The following is a 25,271-nucleotide window of genomic DNA, read 5'->3' as shown; positions in this document are numbered from 1 at the left end:
TTTGTTTACTATGGAATACTGCATAAAGGGACATAGAGCGTAGGTGGTCGTGTCAGGGCTGATACTTTATCTGGTATGGACAGATTTTAAAATAACTTGTCAGTACATATGTATGTTCCACATACCAAGACAATGTGTCGCACACAAGACCCGTGTCCCTACCTGTAAGGTCAAGGTCACACATAATTATACCCCCACAAACGAAGTTTGAGGGGGTATATAGGAGTGAGCTTGTCGGTCAGTCGGTCTGTCTGGCGGTCGGTCTGTCGGTTTTCATGGTTTCCAGACGATAACTCATGAAAGGCTAGACAGATTTGAAAAAATTTTGGTACACAGGTGTAACATCAGAAGATACAGGTCAAGTTCGATATTGGGGCTGGTGGGGCCAAGGTCAAGGTCGCTGTTACTAAAAATAGAAAAACGGTTTCCGGACGATAACTCATGAAAGGCTTGACAGATTTGAAAAATTTTTGGTACACAGGTGTAACATCAGAAGATACAGGTCAAGTTCGGTATTGGGGCTGGTGGGGCCAAGGTAAAGGTCGCTGTTACTAAAAATAGAAAAACGGTTTCCGGACGATTACTCATGAAAGGCTCGACAGATTTGAAAAATATTTTGGTACACAGGTGTAATATCAGAAGATACAGGTCAAGTTCGATAATGGGGCTGGTGGGGCCAAGGTCAAGGTCACTGTTACTAAAAATAGAAAAAACAGTTTCCGGACGAGAACTCATGAAAGGCTAGACAGATTTGAACAATTTTTGGTACACAGGTGTAACATCAGAAGATACAGATCTAGTTAGTGAGCTTGTCGGTCGGTCGGTTGGTCTGTCGGTCGGTCGGTTTTCATGGTTTCCGGACGATAACTCGTGAAAAGCTAGACAGATTAAAAAAAATTTGGTACACAGGTGTAACATCAGAAGATACAGGTCAAGTTCGATATTGGGGCTGGTGGGGCCAAGGTCAAGGTCACTGTTACTAAAAATAGAAAAACGGTTTCCGGACGATAACTCATGAAAGGCTTGACAGATTTGGAAAAAAAATTAATACACAGGTGTAACATCAGAAGATACAGGTCAAGTTCGATATTGGGGCTGGTGGGGCCAAGGTCAAGGTCACTGTTACTAAAAAAAGAAAAACGGTTTCCGGACGATAACTCATGAAAGGCTAAATGGATTTGAACAATTTTTGGTACACAGGTATAACGTCAGAAGATACAGATCAATGTCGATATTGGGGCTGGTGGGGTCAAGGTCACTGTTACTAAAAATAGAAAAATGGTTTCTGGACGATAACTCATGAAAGGCTTGACAGATTTGAACATTTTTTGGCAGTAACCTTGGAGTTATGGCCTCTTTTCAAAGGAATGGTTTGCCATTCCTGTGTCCAGGCGGCATTTGGGGGTATTTGTCACTCCTGTGACAGCTCTAGTGTTTATTTACTATGGCATACTGCATATATGAACATAGAACATAGGTGGTCATGTGCAGGCTGTAACTATCTCTTGTATGGACAGGTTTTATAACAACTTGCCGCATGTGTTCGGAATACCAAGAGGACGTGTCGCACACAAGACAGGTTCCCTACCTCTAAGGTTAAGATCAAACTAGTGTTTGTTTACATATAAATATTCTCACACACCAACCCAACTGGTTCTAGTCTCGACCATATGTATCTCTCTGGTTTGGATGGAATAAGCCCAACAACAACGTCGTGTTGTTCATCAACATTTCTTCATTCACAAATTTCATTGCTATGTTTCAATTTCTAATGACCTTTGAATCACACTTGTGTTCCATTTCGGGTGCATTAAACATTTACAGTGACAACTCTTGTTTAGAACTTTTATTAAAGTTTTCCTTTAAATAACAGTATTGAAAATAATTGAAACAATTAATCAATATCAAAATGCTACATGAAAAGGGCATCAACCTTTCAAATTGTAATTTCTTCTAATCTGTCTTTGAAATCATGTTATAATTAGGAATATTTAATGTATCATTACTTTATTATTAGTCAGTTAACATTATAACCAGTACATTAACATTGTTACCGGTCAGTTATCATTGTTACCAGTCATTTTACATTGTAACCAGTTCGTTAATATTATTAAAAATCATTGAACATTATTACCAGTCAGATTTTGGTTTTACCATTCAGTAAACATTGCTATCAGTCAGTTAACGTTTTTACCAGTAACATTACATTTTTACCACTTACTAATTCTTATCTTTCAGACATTATAATTATAAAAATTGAATTTTTACTTCTACTTAGTATACTGTTTGAAACAAAGGCAATCATCATTTCTTGTGTGCCAAATACTTTTGTATAGTCTATATCTGAACTTTTTGTTAACATTGCTTTCTTATATTTCTTTCCCTAAATGCATTATAATTAGAATTTAACATATTTTCATTATTTTGCAATATTGTTTTTCTACAAAATAAAAATTCGTAAAAGTATCCCTGACTTTGACATTGTTGTTTTAAACTCTAGGGTTGAATGTTGAAATGCCCGGCTTGTTGTTTTAAACTGTAGGGTTGAATGTTGAAATGCCCGGCTTGTTGTTTTTAACTTTAGGATTGAATGTTGATATACCCGGCTTGTCTGTCCACTTTTAGATCTAGAGTTAGCTAAGTAGACTCACCCAAGCAAGAAATCAATGTTAAAGCTAATAGTATTATTAACGCTGAAGCACAATTTTAGTTCATTTTTTTATTCAGTATTTCTTTTGTCTGTATGTGATACGAGGAACTTCGAAGTTCTCAATATACCATGTCTAGTAGAATTCTCTATATTTTGTATATGTTGTCTTGTTATTTTTAGAATAAAACTAAAATTGATTAACTTGTTAAAGTACTCATACCTATATGTCTACACTACATCTTGTACATGCCCTGGAGTAGATGTACATATGCCAATACCCAAGAAAGAAATACCCTTAGAAGATATTGTAGAGCTTGGCATGTAACTCGCATAAATTATGTTGAGCCAAAACCTACAGGCAGAGTCTGACCACTTGGTTAATGAATTACAGAGAATGAACATCTCGATTTACTTTCAAAAACCACCTGGACTCTGAGCTCAAGAAGTCCAGGTTTTATGCAACTGTACTACAAAGCAGAAGAAGAGTATCCGGGAAAGAAACCGGAATAGCATTCATGCCAATGATAGTAGTGTGGTAATGGGGGGGGGAGCCACTTGGGGCCCGAAAGCCACTTGGGGCCAAAAGCCACCTGGGGCCAAAATCCACCTGAGGGCTAAAAGCCACCCGGGGCCAAAAGCCACCTGAAGCGCTATGAAGAAACTATTTTAATGGGCAACGAGGGCTATGATGCGATACTTTTTTCATACGAAGTCATACAATAGGGTTTAAGAATATGAGATCGTATTTTGAGTATTAGTCATACTTTGTAAAATTGACGCAGTTTTCATGTTATCTATTCCTACTACTTTCTGCGGTTACGTTTACCTTGGTTTTAAACACTAAACAGTGTTAAGTTTCTTTACTCATTGATAAAACAGATTCGGTTGAAAGGTATTGAACGAGTTATTATAAATTAATGTTCGTTGCCCCTTAAAATAGTTTCTCCATAGCGCTTAAAACCTCTTTCGCAGTCTACCTTTTTAGCGGTTGCACCCAAAGCCTTCTCGATAGTATATCAATTGCACAAAGCAGATATCGAACGTCATCATTCTGCTCGGCTAGGTTAAACACCGACAAAAGATCTATATCCAATTGCTCACCGATGGCTGACACACGTACATTTGCTGTCTTAAATTTATGACGTCTCGTCCTCTGGAGAGAATAGGCGTCCTGATCATTTAACCATTGTTTAACGTACTTCTTCGTAAAAATTCCAGGATGCTTTTGTTCAACCGCGTCAAACAGCTTCTGAGGTCCGGCAAATGCGGCAGGGTTTCCACTGTTGAAATAATACCGTCGTAAAATATCACCCCTTTCTGTGTCAGCCATGTTTAACGGTACAATGATGATATTGCTGACTTATATTCCAGTTATATACCGAGTCAATGACCAGCAGAGCTCGTAAGGTATGTATCTAACATAAGCTACTCTACTAGGTGTTAAGCGAAACCGGAGTATGCAGTTGCCTCCCCTGGTATAGCGCTCGTAATGTATGACAATATATACCCCACCTCTAGGGTTAAGGTCGAGGTGAAGGACTCCAGTAAGGGTTAGCTCGACTACGTCACACGTATACCATGGTTTAAGTGGCTCTTTCCCCCAGGTGGCTTGTAGCCCCGGGTGGCTTTTGGCCCCAGGTGGCTTTTGGCCCCAAGTGGCTTTCGGCCCAAAGTGGCTCCCCCCATTACCACACTACTAATGATAAATTTGAACCCAAGTGATGAGACATGCTCAGGTTCTCCAAAGAAACTAGTTCCCAGATTGGGTGCTTTTCATATACACGGGGAAATGAGCCGTGTTTTACCTTCCAGGTGACCCCGCAGTGCCGGTGCATGCAGTGGTTTTGTTTTCGTGCCAAAAATAGCGGGGAATGGGCCTTACCTAGGGTCCCTGGAGTGCGGGGCCATTTGGCGGCGATTTTACCAGCAGGTCGGGGATTATACCCGAGCTTGGCTGGACCGAAAGTCAAAGTTCACGCTGTTCCTCCGACCGGGGGGGGGGGGGGGCGTGGTTACAATTGACTGGTGCATAAAAAAATACCAGACGCCATAAACGGACGCCAAAAAATCGCTTATATCTGCACACAAACCATATGCTTTTTTATCACTTAGGTCAAATGAGCCGGACATAATAATAATGCATTTTAAATATAAAAAATCATACATCAACAAGTGTTATATAAAAATTAAATAAAAAAAATAAATATTAATAACACTGATTTGTAATATGAATATTGAGGTTTATGATGCATGGGTTTTTAAAGGTCTGGTTTGATATTTAAAGTTAAAAGAAGTGCTGTATTCAAAAAGCTAGAAACTACCATAGAAAATTAATAAATTGCGCCTAAAATGCCCCATTTATGACTTAACATTGTTTTCTTTGGGAAGCTCCCGGGACCAAGGGACCAAACCCCCCTTCCAACACCTTAAACCAGATAGATCCCGAGGGAGGGCGCAAGTCAAAAGATAATGCCCCTAATATACGGGCCCTCCAACGTCAAATCCTGGATCCGCTCCTCCTGGATATTCCGCCGTCAGCTGTTTTCAAATATTAACATTAATATTTGCCCATAAATAAATCATTTATTTTTTAAAGATATGCTTTACATCCCTTATCAAATATTTTCTTGTTTTTTTGTTGTTGTTTTTTTCCAATTTCTTTTTTAAAACACGATCACAAACCATGGACCTTTTTCGCAAACCTGTTGCATGAGGAGCAATTCTATTTGACAGCCGAATAGGTTCATCTCCTCATTTTGTTCGCGCGAGCTTAAAAGGTTGATCGCATTCGCGCCAGTCTATAAATAAACGCAAGCGGTTGGAAAACATCCACGACTGGATGAGAAGCCTTCAACATAACATCAATTTGTCATCAACTTGTTCTGGTATAACAATGACTTCAAAAACTCAGGTGTGTGTGTGACCTCAGATCTAGCATCAACAAACGTTTACGATTATTTTAATGTGAATGGACTCGGCATCATAATTGTGTTCGTATAAGTGTGGCTTAAATAGTAGAAACGGAATATATTGGAACGTGCGATAGGGCGATCACACTTGTGACAGCTGAACAGCCATATTGGCGATCCGAGAAATCTGAAACACGCAGCGATGCCGTCCGAGGGCTACAGCTACGAGACCGGGAAGATCCCCACCTTTCACGCCGCCGACTACGCCGTGTTTGGCTGCACGCTCGGCATCTCCGCCGCCATCGGCGTCTTCTATGCTATCAAAGACCGGAACAAGCAGACGACTGACGATTACTTATTAGCGGGCCGGTCCATGCACCCGATTCCGGTGGCGATGTCGCTTTTGTCTAGCTTCATCTCGGCGATCACGATCCTAGGCACGCCGGCGGAAGTGTACGTGTACAGCACGATGTACTGGTGGATTTCCGTCGCCTTCATCATCACGGCCATCGGCGCCGGCCACATCTTCATCCCTATTTTCTACAACCTCGGCATCACGAGCGTCTTTCAGGTAGGACTCGAATCATTTGACGCCCACAGCACACAAACACAGTCCGTCGAGCTGAAACACACAACATCTGCCATGGACTTCCTTGTTTCTGGTATTCAGACCGTTAATGCATGATAAATATATGGAGATACTTTTCCATACAATATCAGCGCATATATGACCATACTATAGGTTTGCCATACTTTTATTTTGCTTTAATTAAATGCAGTCGTACTTAGCCAACACAAATCGTAAAGGTTTTACTATTTAAACTGTTCAATCATAGTTTTGACATCAACCGATGTTTAACTGTAATTATTCTGCACAGAAATGCCTTAGGATAATGTCACTGCATCTACTGTCACAACATCCTGCGCCATGGTAGATTCCACTTCTCCCGTCTCAGTTGACCAATTATTGTAAAAATGTATTTCAATTCATTTTTACATACGGGTATTCTTTTCCCGTGGGTAAGATAAGAATTTCCAGCATGACCAAATATTTTAATGTACTTATTTGGACTGGGACATAATAATGAAATTCACTTCAACGTGTATTTGCAAATGCAAATAAAGACATGCCTCTCTATCATTCATCCGTGCTCGTTACTAATTTGAATTTATTTAGCAAAGCCTGCATAAACGTAGATTAAATTTTTGCCTAGCGCGTTGACAATAGCGGATCCTGACGAAACCCACTTAAATTGTCCGTGTCAATATGGTGAAAAAGATATGCGTGCATTACATCAGTACGCACAAATTTAGATTAACTTGAGTCAAAATTGTTACCATGTACCACGATTTTATTTCCGAGTGTTCAGCTCTTTGCTATGTTTTGACATACATATTATGTATGTGTGTTATTCATGCCGGAAAATAACTCTTTGAGCTATTTCTTGTTAGAATATACCCAACTTTAAAGAGAGATTCTTGTTTCATGTATGTTCCGGTGGTTTGTATTCCAAATTGATAAAAGGGATGACATAAAGCGGTGCACATTTTATTATGATTTCAGTACGCAGAGATGCGGTTTGGTCATCCAACTCGGGTCCTAGCTAGCATCACTTACCTTGTTTGGATGGTACGTCTAGAATTTTGTCAAGATATACTTTCCGTTTCCCCTTTCTCTGTTTTCTCTACACCTGTTTTCTCTTCCTCTGTCTTTTCTACCCCTGTCTTCACGTCCTCCGTCTTCTCTATCTCTACCTTCTCTTTCCCGGCCTATTCTACTTCGGTATTCTCTGCCTCTCTCTTCTTTACCTTTGCCTTCCCTTACTCCGTCTTTTCTACTTCCGTCTTCTGTATGTCTCTCTTCTTCTACATATGTTTTCCCTTTCTCTGATTTCTTTACATATGTCTTCCCTTACTCTGTTTTCTCTACCGATCACATCCCTTCCTCTGTCTTCACTACCTCTGTCTGCTCTACGTCTGTCTTATCTTCCTCTGTCTTCTCTACTTCTGCCATCTCTTCATCTTGTCTTTTTTACCCTGTTTTCTCTATCCCTGTCTTATTACCTTCTTTATCCACGTCGTCTCTTCCTCTGTCGTATCTAACAATGTCTTTTGTACATCTGTCTTCTCTACCGCTGTCTTTATACCTCAGTTTTCTCTACCTCTTCCTTCTCTACCTATGTCTTCAATCACTCTGTATTATATTACTCTGTATTTTTCCACCTCTGTCTTCTCTACCTTTGTCTTCTCTGACTCGGTTTTCTCCCCCACTGTCTTCTCTACCTTTGTCTTCGCTTTCCCCGCCCTCTCCTCCCTTTATTCTCTTCCTCTGTCTTCTCTTTATCTGTCTTTTTAACCTCTATTTTCTCTTCCTCTTTCTTCTCTTCCTCTGTCTTCTCTCCCTCTGTCTTCTCTTACTCCGTTTTCACTTCCTCAGTCTTCTCAACCTCTCTCTTCTCTTCCTCTGTCTGCGCTTACTACGTTTTCACTTCCTCAGTCTTCTCAACCTCTCTCTTCTCTCCCTCTGTCTTCTCTTTCTCCGTTTTCACTTCCTCTGTCTTCTCAACCTCTCTCTTCTCTTCCCCTGTCTTCGATTCCTTTGTCTTCTCTACGTCTGTCTTCTCTTGCGCTGTTTTGCATTACTCTGTCTTCGTTTTCATGCAGTATATATTTAAAAATCAATATTCGGCTCGATCATAAAATAATGGCTTTATCGTTTTCACAAATTCAAGATATTCCGTTAGAGTCAAAAGCAAAAGTAAATATTCGTAATGAATAGCTATGTATGATCCAATATATTTGGTTGTTTATGTTGTATGATTTCAGATGTTTTATATGGCGATAGTCTTGTATGCTCCGTCATTAGCGTTGAATGCAGGTAAGCAATTCTAATAGCAGCAGCAGCGACCACAACATCATCTACCTGTTTTGGAGAAGAAAAAATTCCAAATCATATTTTATTTGTAATTAATGAAGTGCAGTTGCACACCCATTCCCCAAGAATATTTTATTTAGAGTATTAACATTAAATTCAGTTTCAGTGTCTTCTTATACAGATTCATTTGAGATATAACTGTCATTTTCAGAATTTTGTTAATATGATTTCCTTTCTGAGTAAATACATGTTGTTGTTAGTTAAGTTTTCCGTCTTTGATGAATTCATACTCGCCCATGACTTTTCAACAGAATAAGAATGAAAGGTGTAACCACATACTATACTTGTGTATATAACGTCGAAACTGTCTTACTTTGTGATATTTTACGTTCTATTTTATCAATGAAGTATTCTATTTTCTTAAATGTTAACTTGTCAAAATAATATGCTATCATGTCTATTTCACATTCTTAATTTGCTTAATTTTGTCAACCGTATACGCTTTCCACCTTAAAAGAATTCGACCCCCATCTACGCTCGTTCTCTAGAAACCCTGTTAACAAATATGTTTATGGCGAACATGCATTTAAATATACTTTTAAATTTACAGTTGATTTATTTACTCTGTATTTACACTGAAATTGGACGCGAGACATTTGCACTATTTCCCAATTGTTCAAGGACAAAAAAGCTTTTTATTCTATTTAAGAAATAATCATTTGTATTCCTATTTGCACACGACCGCCTTTCAAATGATACCTTCAGTAAATATGGGGCAACCAGGCGTCGAAACTCGACATATTTGTGAATCGGATACGTAAAATCTGACTTCTCATCTTTTTCAAAAGTGACTGGGCTGAGCCTGTGGGGGTCCATTTGCGCTGTGAGTCTCGTCTGCACATTCTACACCGCCCTGGTAAGTGAACAGGGCTTATAAGTAAATATGGCATATATATAGAAATATACATGTATAATTTTTTAGTCTTTAATATGGAACTTACTTACACATTTGATAGAGAGAATCAGTTCAAAGTTTACAATTATTGTACTCGATTATGCACTCAGTGGTTACAAGTGTCAGTTTCCACTTCACAGCAGATAGGTCATAGGTTCCATCTGGCATCAATTAGGACCCGGGTTCGAACGGATATAAAATAAATACCAGCTTTGACCTGACAGCATATAGGTCACAGGTTCGACCTGACAGCAAAAGGGTCACATGTTTAACCTGAATGCAAATAGGTCAGAGGTTCTACCTGGCAGCAAATAGGTCACAGGCTCCACCCGGCAGTAAATAGATCACACTTTCCAACTGACAGCAAATAGGTCACACTGTCCACCTGACAGCAACTATATCACACTTTCTATCAGGCAGCAAATTTGTTACAGCTTCCACCTGGTAGCAAAGAGGTCACATGCTTTACCTCGCTGCAAATAGGTCACAGGTTCCCTCCGGCATTGAATGGTTTACATGACACATGTTCCACCGGACAGGAGATAGGTCACAGGTTCCATCTGACAGCAGTTTCACCTGAAAGCAGATAGGGCACAGGTTTCACCAGATATAAGATAGGTCACAGGTTTTACCTAGCAGAAAAATAGGTCACAGGTTTCACCTGACAGCAGATATGTCACAGGTTTCATTTGACAGCAGATAGGTCACAGGTTTCACCTGACAGCAGATAGGTCACATGTTTCACCTGACAGCAGATAAGTCACAGGCTTCACCTGACAGCAGATAGGTCACATGTTCCACCAGACAGCAGATAGGTCACAGGTTTCACCTGACAACAGATAGGTCACAGGTTTCACCAGACAGCAGAAAGGTCACAGGTTTTACCTGACAGAAAAATAGGTCACAGGTTTCACCTGACAGCAGATAGGTCACAGGTTCCATCTGACAGCAGATAGGTCACATGTTTCACCTGACAGCAGATAGGTCACAGGTTTCACATGACAGCAGATAGGTCACAGGTTTCACCTGACAGCAGATAGGTCACAGGTTTTACCTGACAGAAAAAAAGGTCACAGGTTTCACCTGAAACAGATATATCAAAAGCTCCATCTGACAGCAGATATGTCACAGGTTTCACCAGACAGCAGATAGGTCACAGGTTTCACCTGACAGAAAAATAGGTCACAGGTTTCACCTGACAGCAGATAAGTCACAGGTTTTACCTGACAGAAAAATAGGTCACAGGTTTCACCTAATAGCAGATATGTCACAGGTTTCGCCTGACAGCAAATAGGTCACAGGTTCCGCCTGACAGCAGATAGGTCTCAAGTTTCACCTGACAGCAAATAGGTTACAGGTTTTTCATGTGTTCTAATAGTATACTACATATACGCTGTCTGTTTCCCGTAGGGCGGTATGAAGGCGGTGTTGTGGGCGGACACATTACAGATGATGATCGTGTACGGGGGGATGATCACCATGGTAGCCATGGGGGCCAACCTACTGGGCGGCATAGACGAGGTCTGGAGGACCGCGGACGAGCACGGCAGGATCGTTTTCTTCGAGTACAGATCAGTTTCATTAAAACTTATTAGTTTTGTAACAGCTGCGAAACAGAGAGTATGGAATCACCATTGATAAGAAAATGTTACGTGGATATCTAGTGGGCATTTGTTGTTAACAGTTTGTATAACGTCCAACTGCTGGCATTATCCGAGCATTTGGTCGTCGTCCTACTGTTAAGTGAATGAGCCAATGACGGTCAAGAAAAAATACATCTTTTTTGTCTGTTTGAAGACTACTGTCCGTTTCGGTGTATGGCTGATGAAACGGTTGGATATTTGTTTAATCGCCATATAGGCCCATGTCAATGTCTCGCGTCCACATGATCGACACAATTTTTTGGCGTGTTTTAGCAATGAAATTTGCGTTGGTAGTTCGCACAAAGTAGGTAGTTACCAATTTTCATTGCGGCGTGTATTTCAGACTTTGAAATTTTGTTTAAAAATGGTACGGCCTATAACTGAACAAAGGTAGAAAGGTTTTTATTTTTTTACATCTGCAAAAGAAGTGTATTTGAGTCCAAAAATAACTTCTCTTCTCTACAGTAAAAAAAAACACACACATAATTCACACACTGCGTACCAATCACGTACGTAAAAGGATGTTAAGATATTGTAAACATGAAAACAATGCATTGTTTTTCAAGATGGAATTGGTGATATTCTTAAGCATATCCTTAATTGTAACTAATTGTAGTAACGTCCTTCCCCTTTCTCTCTCTCTCTCTCTCTCTCTCTCTCTCTCTCTCTCTCTCTCTCTCTCTCTCTCATATGTGTGTGTTTTATGTTTGCCCAGGTTCAATACGGACCCCCGGATGCGTCACTCGGTTTGGACGGTGGTGTTTGGAGGGGCCGTGTTCTGGTGCTGCGTGTTCGGCACAAACCAGGCACAGGTACAGCGGGCCATATCCGTCTCCAGCATCACCAGGGCCAAACTGTGAGTATTTGTATTGATACATATTGAAATAATATGTGTATATCATTTTTCCTACAGGTCTTAAGTGTGTTTATTCGAAAGGATAGTTATGTCACGTACAGTGCGTCACAGCTCCAGTGTAAGTGGTTGTACGACAAAGGCCAATGGGTGTGCGTGCGTGCGTGCGTGCGTGCGTGCGCGTGTGCATGCATGTTAAATGTGAGCACGTTTTGCCCACATTTAAAGTGTGAGTGTGTGTTTTCCCAGATCTAAAGTACGAATATGTTTTCAACATCTTAAGTATAAGTATGTGTTTGCCCAGATCCAAAGTGCGGGTAAACGTTTGCCCATATCCAAAGGGTAAATATGCCCAGAGCCAATGTCTGAGCATTTGTTTGTTCAGACCCGACGTTTCAGTATGCGTCCGAGGTATGAGTGTGTCTTTCCCCAGATTTAGTGTGGGTGTATACGTCTGATCAGGTCCTAAGAGTGAGAATATGTACTGATGGAGTGTTGATTTGATAATAAAACATGATAAAGACAGCGTATGGATTTTGAAACAAAACTCGAGCCCTAGGTGCTCATGAATAAATACATATACCGCAAACCGATTCATATCATCTGGTTTTTGCGCTTTTCCATATATACTGCATGTAAACTGCAATGATCATAAAACTAGTTGTATCGAGCAAGTTTTAAGCTTTATAGACTTGACCCACTTTTACACGTTTGAAATAAATACTTGGTATTCATATTAATCAATCGCATACTTCATTAATATTGAGGGAGATGGCGTTTGGAGCAACTCTGAAGTTGTAGGACAAGCTTTGATTATTGACACCGCATGCCATTGGTGTCGTAAAATTGATGGACAGCTTGAAACCAAAACTTTCTGTCCTTCACCTCTCTGCTGCCTTCTATCATTGAAGAGACCTTATCGTAGAGGCGTCTGGGAAGTGTTGTTTTGTTCTCATCTTTTTTCTTCAGCTCATTGATTAGAGTGGTATATAATGTCAACAGCTAGCTCTTCTTTTGTCAGACAGCAATTTCCTGACCCGCATGGACCTTGGTTTAATCCTTTGACTCTGTTTGCCCCTTCCCAGGAACATAAAAACAAAACAATGTTGATAGTCGCTTCAGAGTGATAATTTGTTCATAAAAACAGTCAATGTATCTTTGTTTTAGAAGAAAAGGCATGTGTACATGTTTTGAAATAAGATACCATTTTAGGCCCGCCAGGCCGTTGAAGTGCTTGATCGACTTTTGGAAAAAAAGTTTAAATCACTTCAGGGTGATAATTTGTGCATAAAAACAGTAAATATATCATTGTTTTAGAGACGGGCATGTTTACATGCTTTGAAATAGCTGACTGATTGATCGTCGTTTTTTTGATAATCGCTTCACAGTGATCATTTGGGCATAAAACAGTAAATATATCATTGTTTTATAAGAAAGGGCCTGTATACATGCTTTGAAATAGGATACCATTTTGGGCCGCTAGGCCGCTAACTTCACGCCGCTAGGCCGCTGAACTGCTTGATCGACTTTTTGGGATTTTTTTTATGATTGCTTCTGATTGATAATTTTTGCACTAAAACAGTTAATTTATCATTGTTTTAGAAGACAACGCATATTAAAATGCTCTGAAAAGAAAACAATTTAAGGCTGCTGTGTTACTGTATGAATAAAAGAATGATTTATCATTGTTTTCCAAGAAAACGCATGAACAATTGCTTTGAAATAGAGAAAAAAATAGGCCGCTAGGCTGCCAACTTCACGCCGCTATGCCGCTAACTTCACACCTTTTGGGCCGCTAGGCCGCTAACTTCAAGTACGTGAGGAGGTGCTTGGCCTGTAAGAGGTGCATCAAAAAGCAATTTTTTTCCTGGTTGTCTCATCATCAAAGAATGTCAGTTTACATGAACTGAATTGAGATAAAGTATAATAGCTGAAGCATTGGGAGTTACACACACCGCTGCCCTGTAGAGTTGCTCAAGGATAAGGAAGGAAGATGCTTGTTCGATTATTTGAATTCATTTAGGTCTGCCCGTGGCTATTGGCTGCATTATGGTTTGATCCATCCAGTACACGGGATACAACTTTTCTGGTTTGAACCAGTACACCATTTATCCAGTACTGCCCTTTTGCTGCCGAGCGCTAGCAAACGAGCTACAAGTACTGGTACCGGCTTTCGGTTTGACGGACTGAGGAAGATGATCTGAAGCTGGCATATATGCCCACGTTACCATTAAACATGGGAAACGCTTGAGTTACTCAAAATCTGTTTTCGCAGACACCGAGATCCCATCCCGATGTCAGCGTACTATATCACGCCTCCAACATAAACGACGCAACGCAATTGGTCCAGGACTGGTCACGCGGTGACCCCATATTTTTCCATATTGGGTCACCAAATTTATATCGTACCAAAATGGCGTCTATTTTCCGATCCCGATGAATAAATGAAACATTTGAACATGTAAACAGGATTTCGACGTGATATATACGTTACGGGGTTAGTAGATGACCCGACATGGGATATACGGAAAACCATATGGTTTCTTTGCCCCGTATATCCCATATCGGGTCACCTACTAACCCCGTAACTTATAATAACACGATGGATACATGACGTCTACACGACGGCATTGAGAGGGCTTCAAGTAGAGAAGTTCTGCTTTGTGTTGCCTTCCTTAGATAGTTTGGCCGCTTTTTGTTTACGTCGTATTGTGTTCGTGAGACGAAAATGCCCGATGACACCGATGACCACACGTGGTAATGACGAAGATGACACGATTTGACCAGATGCCCTCACGATGGCCTTACGAAGGGGAACATTGACACACGAATTCAACACGAAAATGAACCTTCGCAAAGTCGGTCACCTGGGAATGTTTTGGCATGCTTAATATTTTTCAACCGCTCATGAAGTTGCTGCCGGAGCTTGAGAAACTCCACCGACAGTCATACGATGGCTTAAGATGCCCTCACGAATAGCCCGATGGTTTTACGGTCAGAGCCGAATTTTAACATTTTCTTTATCGAGAGTCCATCTGATGTCAATTTCGGGACAGTTTGACGCCTGCATTAATGAGTACTGACTCATTGGTGGCCGAACAATAACATAGCGATAGGCTAACATTTAGGCCAATATAAAGTAATTGCTTGATTTTTCATCCATTCTTTTCGGGTGACATTATTTTATTTTATTTTTTTATTTTCTTAGATGACTGTTTCACCGTTGAATTTGTATTAAAAATTCATGTTCTTTCTTATTGCATAAAGGACTATTTACACTGTTTTAGACAAACCACGAACACGATCGTAACACATCGACACCGTAGGTATGAATGAACGCCGTTCCCGGACATAACCAGACCGATATGTAATAATAAAGAACCTACGTAGTTCAACATTTTTATTTGAGTCTTTGAGTCAATAAATCTAAGGGGCGGCGGACAAAAGAGGGGGCGGGCGGGGGTGCAAATCTATCAATCAATTTATAGTCGCCTTAGTCTATCATCTCCGTAACTTTAAAACATATAACAAGTAAAACGGCTACACACATATTCGTTTTAACGTTGTGCAGGACATATTTATCCAAATCCATTCCTGCAGTTACCATGAGTGTCTTTTTCCACAGGGCGATCTGGTTGAACCTGCCTGGAATGGCGTCCATCATCACGATCAGCTGTCTGGTCGGGCTTGTCATCTTCTCCTTCTACGCCAAGGCCCGTTGTGACCCGGTCTCTTTCGGCATTATCTCAAAGGCAGACCAGGTGAGCAAAAACCACGCTACTAATGAACTGCTCTAGCGTGGTCAAATGTGCTGCTTTAAACTCAGACACGCGTAAATGCTTCTATAAACTAGATAAAATACAAATAGTGATACACGTCTTGTACTGTTCAGTACATTACTTTAAATAGCCTAATCAGTGGAAATTTAAGGTTCAAAGAAAATTGCAAAATAAATAAAGCCACAAAAATGAAACAGACAGTTTTAATTTTTCTAATGGAAGTACTACACGAACTGTATGCAGTTAAGATAGATCAACTAGTAACCAGAAATAGACCCCACCCCCACTGGTTGTATGGGTACAATTTGGCCGATTTTGAATTTGAGTATTTGATTTTTGTATATTGATGATATTTCATGCAAGTTTGTCGCATAGGTGTATTTTTGTTATATTTGTTTTTAAGTGAAATTGTATGCCTTTAGTGATGTTTGTTTAAGTTAAATGTAACTGCATGCCTTAAATTTGCATGAGCCTTCTATTTAGAATTGAAATGATTTCAAGCCATGGTCGTGTTATTGCTAAAGTAATACGGTGTCATTCAAAGCTCATCCAAACTTCTGTAGACACAGATGATCATGTGAGTGTTAACGTTGGCTGTCACATGACTATTAACTGTGTTACAGCTGGTTCCTCTGTACACGATGGACATCATGAATGAGTACCATGGTCTGCCTGGCCTTCTCCTCTCTACCATCTTCAGTGGCAGTCTAAGGTGAGACTCATTGCAGTTTTACGTTCTCCGTTTCGCAGGATGGACCAGTCAATCGTTAAATCGTTTATGCATGGTTTGGTGAAGAAATGTTAATGGTATATGTTTTACGGCATAAATCTTTGTTGTTCAGTATGACCCGATACAACTTGTCTCTCAGTTACATAGGTGGTGGATTATTTAAGTTGTATGCAATTACTCATTGGAAATGATTTCTTGCATAATTATTTCGAGAATAAATAAAACAAATGATATGAATATATATTTTATTTTGGCCGAAAAAAGGCTGCATAATTATTACACACATATGATACAGAACAATAGTAGCCAAATCACCCTTTAATCGGGGAAATATTAATTAAAACACAATACATTTAATTACAAATAAAAGATAAAATTACAATATAAAACAGTGCATGAAGGACGGGAGGGAGGGTAAAAATATTCAACGACCGTTCCCGCGACTTAAATTCTAACAATGAATGAGAGCGAAATTAAGGAAATAAAGCGTAGAATTATCGAAAAGGAATTAAAGGTACTAGAGGTACAAGAGTTATTTCCCTTATAATTATGATTTTTGAAGCAAAAATTGCAAATTATTTCGGGAATAAATAAAACAAATGATATGAATATATATCTTATTTTGGCCGAAAAAAGGCTGCATAATTATTATACACATATGATACAGAACAATAGCAGCCAAATCCCCCAAAACAAAAACTCGGCCAAAAAAATAAATAAATTGACAGAGCTACATGTCTAGCGGCCTGAATCAACATTCGTTAGATAAATGTTAATAACGTAAATAGCAGTCCGACTCCCAGTTGCCAAATAAATGAACAAGTTAACCTGGAACTTCACACTTAACGAATAAGATTCACCTCCTCTTGTAAAAGAATGTGAAGTATACTCAGAGGCTCCATATACAGAAGTAAGTTTCATGTTGCATTTAAAAGTTCTGTCAAGCTTCAAGCGGATCTAAAGAATGAGACTTTTCGACACTAAACCGAGGATCTAATGAGTTTGCTGGATTAGATTACACATATTACTATATGCGACAACTGGACATAGCGGAGATGTGTCATTCTTATACATCTAGGTAAAACAACATTATTGTCTCCAAATTGATTTGTCTACGCGTATTTAAGGTTAACAAAATTACCAAAAATCGGACAAGGTCACATCATTGCGACATAAATATTAAGTGTCATCAAAAGACAATTTCGTAGGAGGCACAATAGTCGATTTTCTACACATCATATACAAAGCAAATACAAGAACATACCAAACAGTGACGTAAAAAAGAATTTCTATATCAATAACGTCTCTGATATTTAGCAATATTCCAGGCGTAATCGGAGGTGCCTGAAGCGGAGAATGAAACAAAACCTTAGCTAGGCCTCTCAAAGTCATCTGCAAAGAAATACTAGTATTAGAAATGACGGGAAATACAAATCCTCTGAAAATGTGATATAAACGTACACCATTGTTATAGTTATTGATAGATTGAACAGACTTCATACTTCTACTTAAAAACTGAGCGTACAAACACAATGTTTCTACAGAAACAGGACGGTCTTTTTGGTCGTAGTATTCACAAAATAATAAAAAGGAACAAATTTGCGTCTCAAGATATTTGTAAGTTACAAGAGAAGGCTGATTTCTGAGTAAGTTATAACTGACAACGGAGACAATAAAGCCCACTAGAATCTTCGTTAGCAACATCTGATAGTGAAAGAAAACACACACAAAAACTTTTAATGAAACTGTGTGGTATTCAAACGGAACAAAATAAAACAAACATTTTTTTTAATTATACGCAGAAAACTAGAAGCGAGAAATGAATTAAGTCTATCAAAAGAAATATAGCTGATATTGACAAATATAAGTTTTCAAATAGAAATAAGCATTACTGATAATGTAAACAGACTAAAATCAATAGTTGCCTCAAACACCTGTACAAGTGAAAAGTGTCTAAAAATGAAGATACGCGCATCACCATTTATTCTTAAACATGAACAATGATTCATCCACGTTAATCTCCTGTGTATTCAATGTTGAAGTTACTTTAATAAAATGACTCTATAGAGCATCACTATGCCAACGGGTTAGTAGATCCGCGAGTCTGTTGTCCGCGGAAGTCAGGTGGATGGCGCGAATCTCGAACTCGCGAGTACACGCGAGGAAAACCACCTCGCAAACATTGAAGTTACACCACATCTTTGGTTTTAGCAGAAGTTAGCCCACAACACACTGCTTCATTATCACAAAAGATTGAAATCTTTCTACCTATCAATTTATTCGACCACAATTAAAGAAATTTATCCAACACACTATTTCCTTTCTGAATTCCGAATTTAATCTCACTTTATGATTTTTCATGTTGAGACTACGTCTCAAAAAGCATCAAAATACGTGAAATAAACACAAGACTAGGCATGACACTTTTACCGACGAATTGTAATTATCCTAACAAAGATTGTAGTTGGCACTTAGAGACGTATTTAAGTTGCACCAAACCGGAAGTAGGTTGCGAATCTCGTATATCCTTTCTTGGGTGATGCGAAGGTCCATGAGCTCAGAATCCAGCAAGATTCCAAGAAAAAACCAACTTCACGCCGCTAGGCCGCCAACTTTACGCCGCTAGGCCGCTAACTTCAATGCAAAGTCACTTGTCAAATAATAAATCTAATGTAAATTACATGGCGGTTCATGTTGTTTCAGCACGATATCCTCCGGTCTAAACGCGGTGGCGGCAGTGATGCTTGAAGACTTCGTCAAGCCTATGTGCTGCAAGGGCATCTCACCTTTCAGGGCAACCATTATGTCCAAGATATTCGGTAAGCAAAAAAAGAACAAACATCATTTTCTGTGTTTGGCTTTAGGATTATGTCCCCAGGTCGGCATCTACGTTTTGGTCATCATCTCTATTGCAATTCATGGCGCAATGGAAACTTGGGGGAGGGGTGTACACATAAAGATAAGATACACATAAAAACTGACTTACAGTAACTCAACATGCGAACATAAATTGATGTTGCAACTTCTGTTTTGTTCGAAATGTATGTTATTATACACATTAAAAACAACATCAGAGTAAAAAATATTACCTACTAACATAATTATACTAATATAACATCTAAAGAAGTTGGATTCTCCGAGAAAAACTGAACCAATACTGTCATCTGTGTGTGATTTTCAGTGATCGTGTTCGGATTTGTGTCACTGGCATTCGCATTCCTCGTGTCCCAGCTCGGCACCATGATTCTCACGGTGAGTACACCGATACAATATACTGAAACTATTCAGGATTTAAGTTGGCTTTCCTTTCTCATGATTGCTTTTTGAACATCTTGCTTATGCGTACTTTTTGGTCATCTCGCTTGAATAAAATGATGGTTCGCCATCCGCCTTATAGGTAATCTGGCACAAAAACGTTCAGTCTTGTCGCCTTATTTTCCGACACATTGCTTAAAATGGTCAGTACCGTCGCTTAATGAACGGACCCCATGCTCATATTGTGCAGTCCTGTCTCCTACTAATCCGACCTTATGTCCATATTGTGCAGTCCTGTCTCCTACTAATCCGACCTTATGCGTTTTTTTTCAGCTCGCGTATGTGCTGTTTGGAGTGCTTGGCGGCCCTTTGCTGGGGATGTTCTCACTGGGCATGCTTTTCCCCTGGGCCAACAAGTGGGTGAGTATGAGCGGTTCCCTCTTATTTAAGTGGCAATGTGGGTATTGTGTATAGGCTTCTTAGTACGCGACCATGATAACTTAAGTTTTGATAGCAAGCTGTTTCAACCATCGGCGCTACACCTATATGATTCTCTTGCCTGCAGGGCGGCGGAATCGGCCTTGCCACGAGCTTAGCGCTGTTGTTGTGGATCGGGCTTGGCCAGTCCATCACTGGAACCAGTGTTGTTATTAAGCCGCCCGTGGAGACCGTTGGCTGTAACTGGAACGCCACCGGCTTCTCCAGGGCCGAGACTCCCATCAACGTCACCGCAGCCCCCGGCCACACTACAACCATTGACTTCGCCCATCCCGTCACCTCCGCTTTTGACAAATACACGTACGTTATCGACGCAGGCATACGATTTCCTTCTATGTTTGTGTCTGTGATTTTATATCCCGTTTTGCTCTTTCAACTGATGGTGGCGTTTAGCATGTAATTCATATCAGTGTTTCCAAAAATGAAATTCAGGCATTAACTGTACGCGTATGCTGTGTTACACTGTATTGTCCGCATTTCTTGCAGCGGTATAGAGCGGCTATATACGGTATCGTACTTGTGGTACAGCCCTATTGCCGTTCTCGTGTGCGTCGTTGTAGGCCTCTTCGTCAGCTTAATCACAGGTAACTCCTTGCCTCAAGCATTGGACTGAAATTAGTCCAAGATTTTTTTCTTGAATTCTAAATGAACTAACATTCTGTTGAAAAGCTCGTGATGCTTGGAGTAGCACTGTACTTATTAAGCATTTACTTTTTCAAAAAAGCCTACAAATGTATTAGCGAAACTTGAAAATCCTTGTTCCAGGTATTGAAGATACAAAGAAGCTAAATCCAAAACTAATATGTCCGGCGTTTGACATATTCTTTCCGTATTTACCCGAGAAGATCCGGAAACCGCTCAGGTTTGGAGTGCGACATGGGGAGGTAACTAAATCAGATCGTTTCCAATATATATTTTTACGCAAGAAAATGATTGTTGGACCGAGCAGTATTTTGTTGTTGGTAATTCGGAAGTAATATTGATTCTTATTTTATGCATTTGAAACTATGACACTAGGTGATCTTATCATGTGTGTCGGTTGTTTCCAGTATCTGCCGGAGTTCGACAGCCTGGCCGAGCGGAAGGAGCGGATCAACAGCCTCACCGTGAACGAGGCTATCCCCGTTGTCACTGCCAACGGCTCCAAAGCGGCCGGAGTGGACAACAGAGCCTACGACCCGCCTCAACAGACACATCTGTAGCCCCTGGTGGATAAAACTGCATGTGTTTGACTTCGTATTATCAGGAGTTTTAATGTCTGTCGAATTATGAATTGACGACATGACGACATTTTAGCATTGGTATAACTACTTTTTTAAAATGGTAAAGTTGCAGTACCAGGAGTGGCCTTACTTTGGATGGTCGTCTATACAACACCTGTTATAAATGTCCCGAATATTGTGAATGTCCAGATTCCAGAATGTTGTGATAGTCGCAAATTCTGCGAACATCCTGAATGTTATGATTATCTTGAATGGGTCAAATGTCGTGAATGGTGCGAATCTTGGGAATCGTGAAAGTGTCGATTGTCGCAAATGTTGTGAATACGGTAAATGTTTCGAATGCCATCAATGTTGGAAATGTTGTACAAGCGGTGAATATTGCTTATGTCGTGAATGTTGCGAATTTCGCGAATGTTGTGAATGTCCTGAATGGTGTGATTACCTTGAATGTGTCGAATGTTGTAAATATCGCAAATGTTGTGAATACGGTAAATGTTTTGAATGTCATGAATGTTTCGAATGCTGTACATACGATGAATATAGAGAATGTTGTGAATGTCGCTAATGTTGGAAATGATGTGAATACCGGGTATGTTGCGAATGGTGGGAATGTCGCGAAGGTTGGGAATGCCGCGAATGTTGCGAATGTTGCGAAAGGTAAGTATGTCGCGAATGTTAGGAATGTCGCGAATGTCGGGATTGTCGCGATTGTTGGGAATGTCGCGAATGTTGGGAATGTCGGGAATGCCATTACGAATGTTGGGAATTTTGCGAATGTTGGGAATGTCGCGAATGTTGTGAGTGTCGCGAATAATGTGACTGTCGCGAATAATGTGAATGTCGCGAATGTTGCAAATGTCGCAAATATTGGAAATGTCGCGAATGTCGCAAATATGGGAATTGTCGCGTATGTTGCGAATGTAGCAAAAGTCGCTGAATTTGTACATGTCGTTCTTTTTGTGAGCGTTACAAACAACGTAATCATCAAATGTTAAATGTTTGTAAATGGAAAAATATGAACATGTTTGTTAAATGGTAACATATCGGACATATTTGTTTAATGCTAACATATCGGACATGCTTGTTTAATGGTAGCATATCGGACATGTTTGTTTAATGGTAACAAGTCGGACATGTTTGTTGAATAGTAACATGTCGGACATATTTGTTATATAGTAACATATCGGACATGTTTGTTTTATGGTTACACATCGGACATGTGTGTGTAATGGTAACATATCGGACATGTTTGTTTAATGGTAACATATCGAACATTTTGGTTCAATGGTAAAATATTGGACATGTTTGTTTAATGGTAACATAATGGACATGTTTGTTTTATGGTAACATAATGGACATGTTTGTTTAATGGTAACATTTCGGACATATTTGTTTTATGGTAACATAATGGACATGTTTGTTTAATGGTAACATATTGGACATTTTTGTTTAATGGTAACATATCGGACATATTTGTTTTATGATAACATATTGGACATGTTAATATTTTACATGTTTGTTTTATGGTAACATATTGGACATGCGTGTTTAATGATAACATATTGGACATGTTTGCTTAATTGTAACATATCGGACATGTTTGTTTTATGGTAACATATTGGACATGCGTGTTTAATGATAACATATTGGACATGTTTGCTTAATTGTAACATATCGGACATGTTTGTTTTATGGTAACATATTGGACATGCGTGTTTAATGATAACATATTGGACATGTTTGTTTGATGGTCACATATCGGACATATTTGTTTTATGGTAACATATTGGACATGTTTGTTTAATGGTAACATATTGGACATGTTTGTTTAATGGTAACATATCGGACATATTTGTTTGATGGTAACATATTGGACATGTTTGCTTAATTGTAACATATCGGACATGTTTGTTTTATGGTAACATATTGGACATGTTTGTTTAATAGTAACATATCGGACATATTTGTTTTATGGTAACATATTGGACATGTTTGTTTAATGGTAACATATCGGACATATTTGTTTTATGGTAACATATTGGACATGTTTGCTTAATTGTAACATATCGGACATGTTTGTTTTATGGTAACATATTGGACATGCGTGTTTAATGGTAACATATTGGACATGTTTGTTTAATGGTCACATATCGGACATATTTGTTTTATGGTAACATATTGGACATGTTTGTTTAATGGTAACATATTGGACATGTTTGTTTAATGGTAACATATCGGACATATTTGTTTGATGGTAACATATCGAACATGTTTGTTCAATGGAAACATATTAGACATGTTTGTTTAATGGTAACATATCGGACATATTTGTTTTATGGTAACATATTGGACATGTTTGTTTAATGGTAACATTTTGGACATGTTTGTTTAATGGTAACAAGTCGGACATGTTTGTTTAATGGTAACATATCGGACATATTTGTTTTATGGTAACATATTGGACATGTTTATATGTTACATGTTTGTTTAATGGTAACATATTGGACATGTTTGCTTAATGGTAACATATTGGACATGCTTGTTTTATGGTAACATATTGGAAATGTTTGTTTAATGGTAACATATCGGACATGCGTGTTTAATGGTAACATATCGGACATGTTTGTTTAATGATAACATAATGGACATGTTTGTTTAATGGTAACATATCGGACATATTTGTTTTATGGTAACATATTGGACATGTTAATATGATACATGTTTGTTTAATGGTAACATATTGGACATGTTTGCTTAATGGTAACATATTGGACATGCTTGTTTTATGGTAACATATTGGAAATGTTTGTTTAATGGTAACATATCGGACATGCGTGTTTAATGGTAACATATCGGTTATGTTTGTTTAATGATAACATAATGGACATGTTTGTTTAATGGTAACATATCGGACATGTTTGTTTAATGGTAACATATTGGACAGGTTTGTTTTATGGTAACATATTGGACATGTTTGTTTTATGGTAACAAGTTTTATGGTGACATGTTGGACATGTTTGTTTTATGGTTACATATCGGGCATGCTTGTTTAATGGTGTAAAATCGGACATGTTTGTTAAATGGTTACACATCGGACATGTGTGTGTAATGGTAACATATCGGACATGTTTGTTAAATGGTCACATGTCGGACATGTATGTTTAATGGTAATGTATCGGACGTGTTTTTTCAATGGCAACATGTAGGACTTGTTTGATTAAAAGTAACAAATCGGACATAATGGTTTAATGGTAACAGATCGGACACGTTTGTTTAATAGTAACATATCGGACATGTTTGGTAAAATGTAACATATTGGACATGATTGTTTAATAGTAACACATCGGACATGTTTGTTTAATGGTAACATATCGGGCATGCTTGTTTAATTGTGACATATCGGACATGTTTGTTTAATGGTGACATATCGGATTGGTTTGTTTAATGGTTTGATGTCGGACATGTTTGTTAAATGGATACATGTGTTTAATGGTTACATATCGGACATGCGTGTTTAATGGTAATATATCGGAAATGTTTGCTTAATGGTGACATATCGGGCATGTTTGTTTAATTGAAACATATCGGACGTTTTTTTAAATGGTAACATATCGGACACGTTTGTTTAATGGTATCATTTCGTCGTGCTACACAGGGATAGAAAGACAAGGAAGGACTTGGTTTTGTTTTTAACGTTATTGTTTTTATCCGCATTACTACTATCCACTATTTAGGTTAGTTTTTTTGTTCACTATTATTATTAAGTGTGACTAGGAACTAAATTGTATACGGTCACCTTATTATTAATCAGATATTTTAATGATTTTAAAGATTATACTCGTTTACTGTTTATATACATTTACATTATATTTTGCTACACAATAAAATATTTTACCACAAA

General features: G+C 38.9%; 1 protein-coding gene across 2 annotated transcripts in view; it reads left to right on the top strand.

Moving 5' to 3' along the window:
• Nucleotides 1-25,271, top strand: part of LOC128207560 (sodium-coupled monocarboxylate transporter 1-like) — a 26,161-nt gene extending 890 nt beyond the window's left edge. The window contains exons 1-15 of one of the 2 annotated variants that reach the window (XM_052910571.1): nt 5,384-6,130; nt 7,124-7,189; nt 8,386-8,437; nt 9,283-9,350; nt 10,800-10,954; nt 11,748-11,888; nt 15,511-15,646; nt 16,288-16,376; nt 19,098-19,213; nt 19,576-19,646; nt 19,983-20,069; nt 20,215-20,447; nt 20,634-20,731; nt 20,913-21,031; nt 21,197-25,271. In XM_052910571.1, the coding sequence (XP_052766531.1) occupies nt 5,762-6,130; nt 7,124-7,189; nt 8,386-8,437; nt 9,283-9,350; nt 10,800-10,954; nt 11,748-11,888; nt 15,511-15,646; nt 16,288-16,376; nt 19,098-19,213; nt 19,576-19,646; nt 19,983-20,069; nt 20,215-20,447; nt 20,634-20,731; nt 20,913-21,031; nt 21,197-21,349 (1,953 nt within the window). In that variant the 5' untranslated portion in view covers nt 5,384-5,761 and the 3' untranslated portion in view covers nt 21,350-25,271. Of the gene's footprint in view, nt 1-5,383; nt 6,131-7,123; nt 7,190-8,385; nt 8,438-9,282; nt 9,351-10,799; nt 10,955-11,747; nt 11,889-15,510; nt 15,647-16,287; nt 16,377-19,097; nt 19,214-19,575; nt 19,647-19,982; nt 20,070-20,214; nt 20,448-20,633; nt 20,732-20,912; nt 21,032-21,196 lie in introns of those variants that run through there. The other variant, XM_052910580.1, reaches the window with a different exon arrangement.

The sequence above is a fragment of the Mya arenaria genome, chromosome 2 (genome assembly GCF_026914265.1).
Source record: "Mya arenaria isolate MELC-2E11 chromosome 2, ASM2691426v1".
Lineage (NCBI taxonomy): Eukaryota > Metazoa > Mollusca > Bivalvia > Myida > Myidae > Mya > Mya arenaria.
Note: the sequence above shows the minus strand (reverse complement) of the source record. Positions and strands in the feature narration are given on the sequence as shown.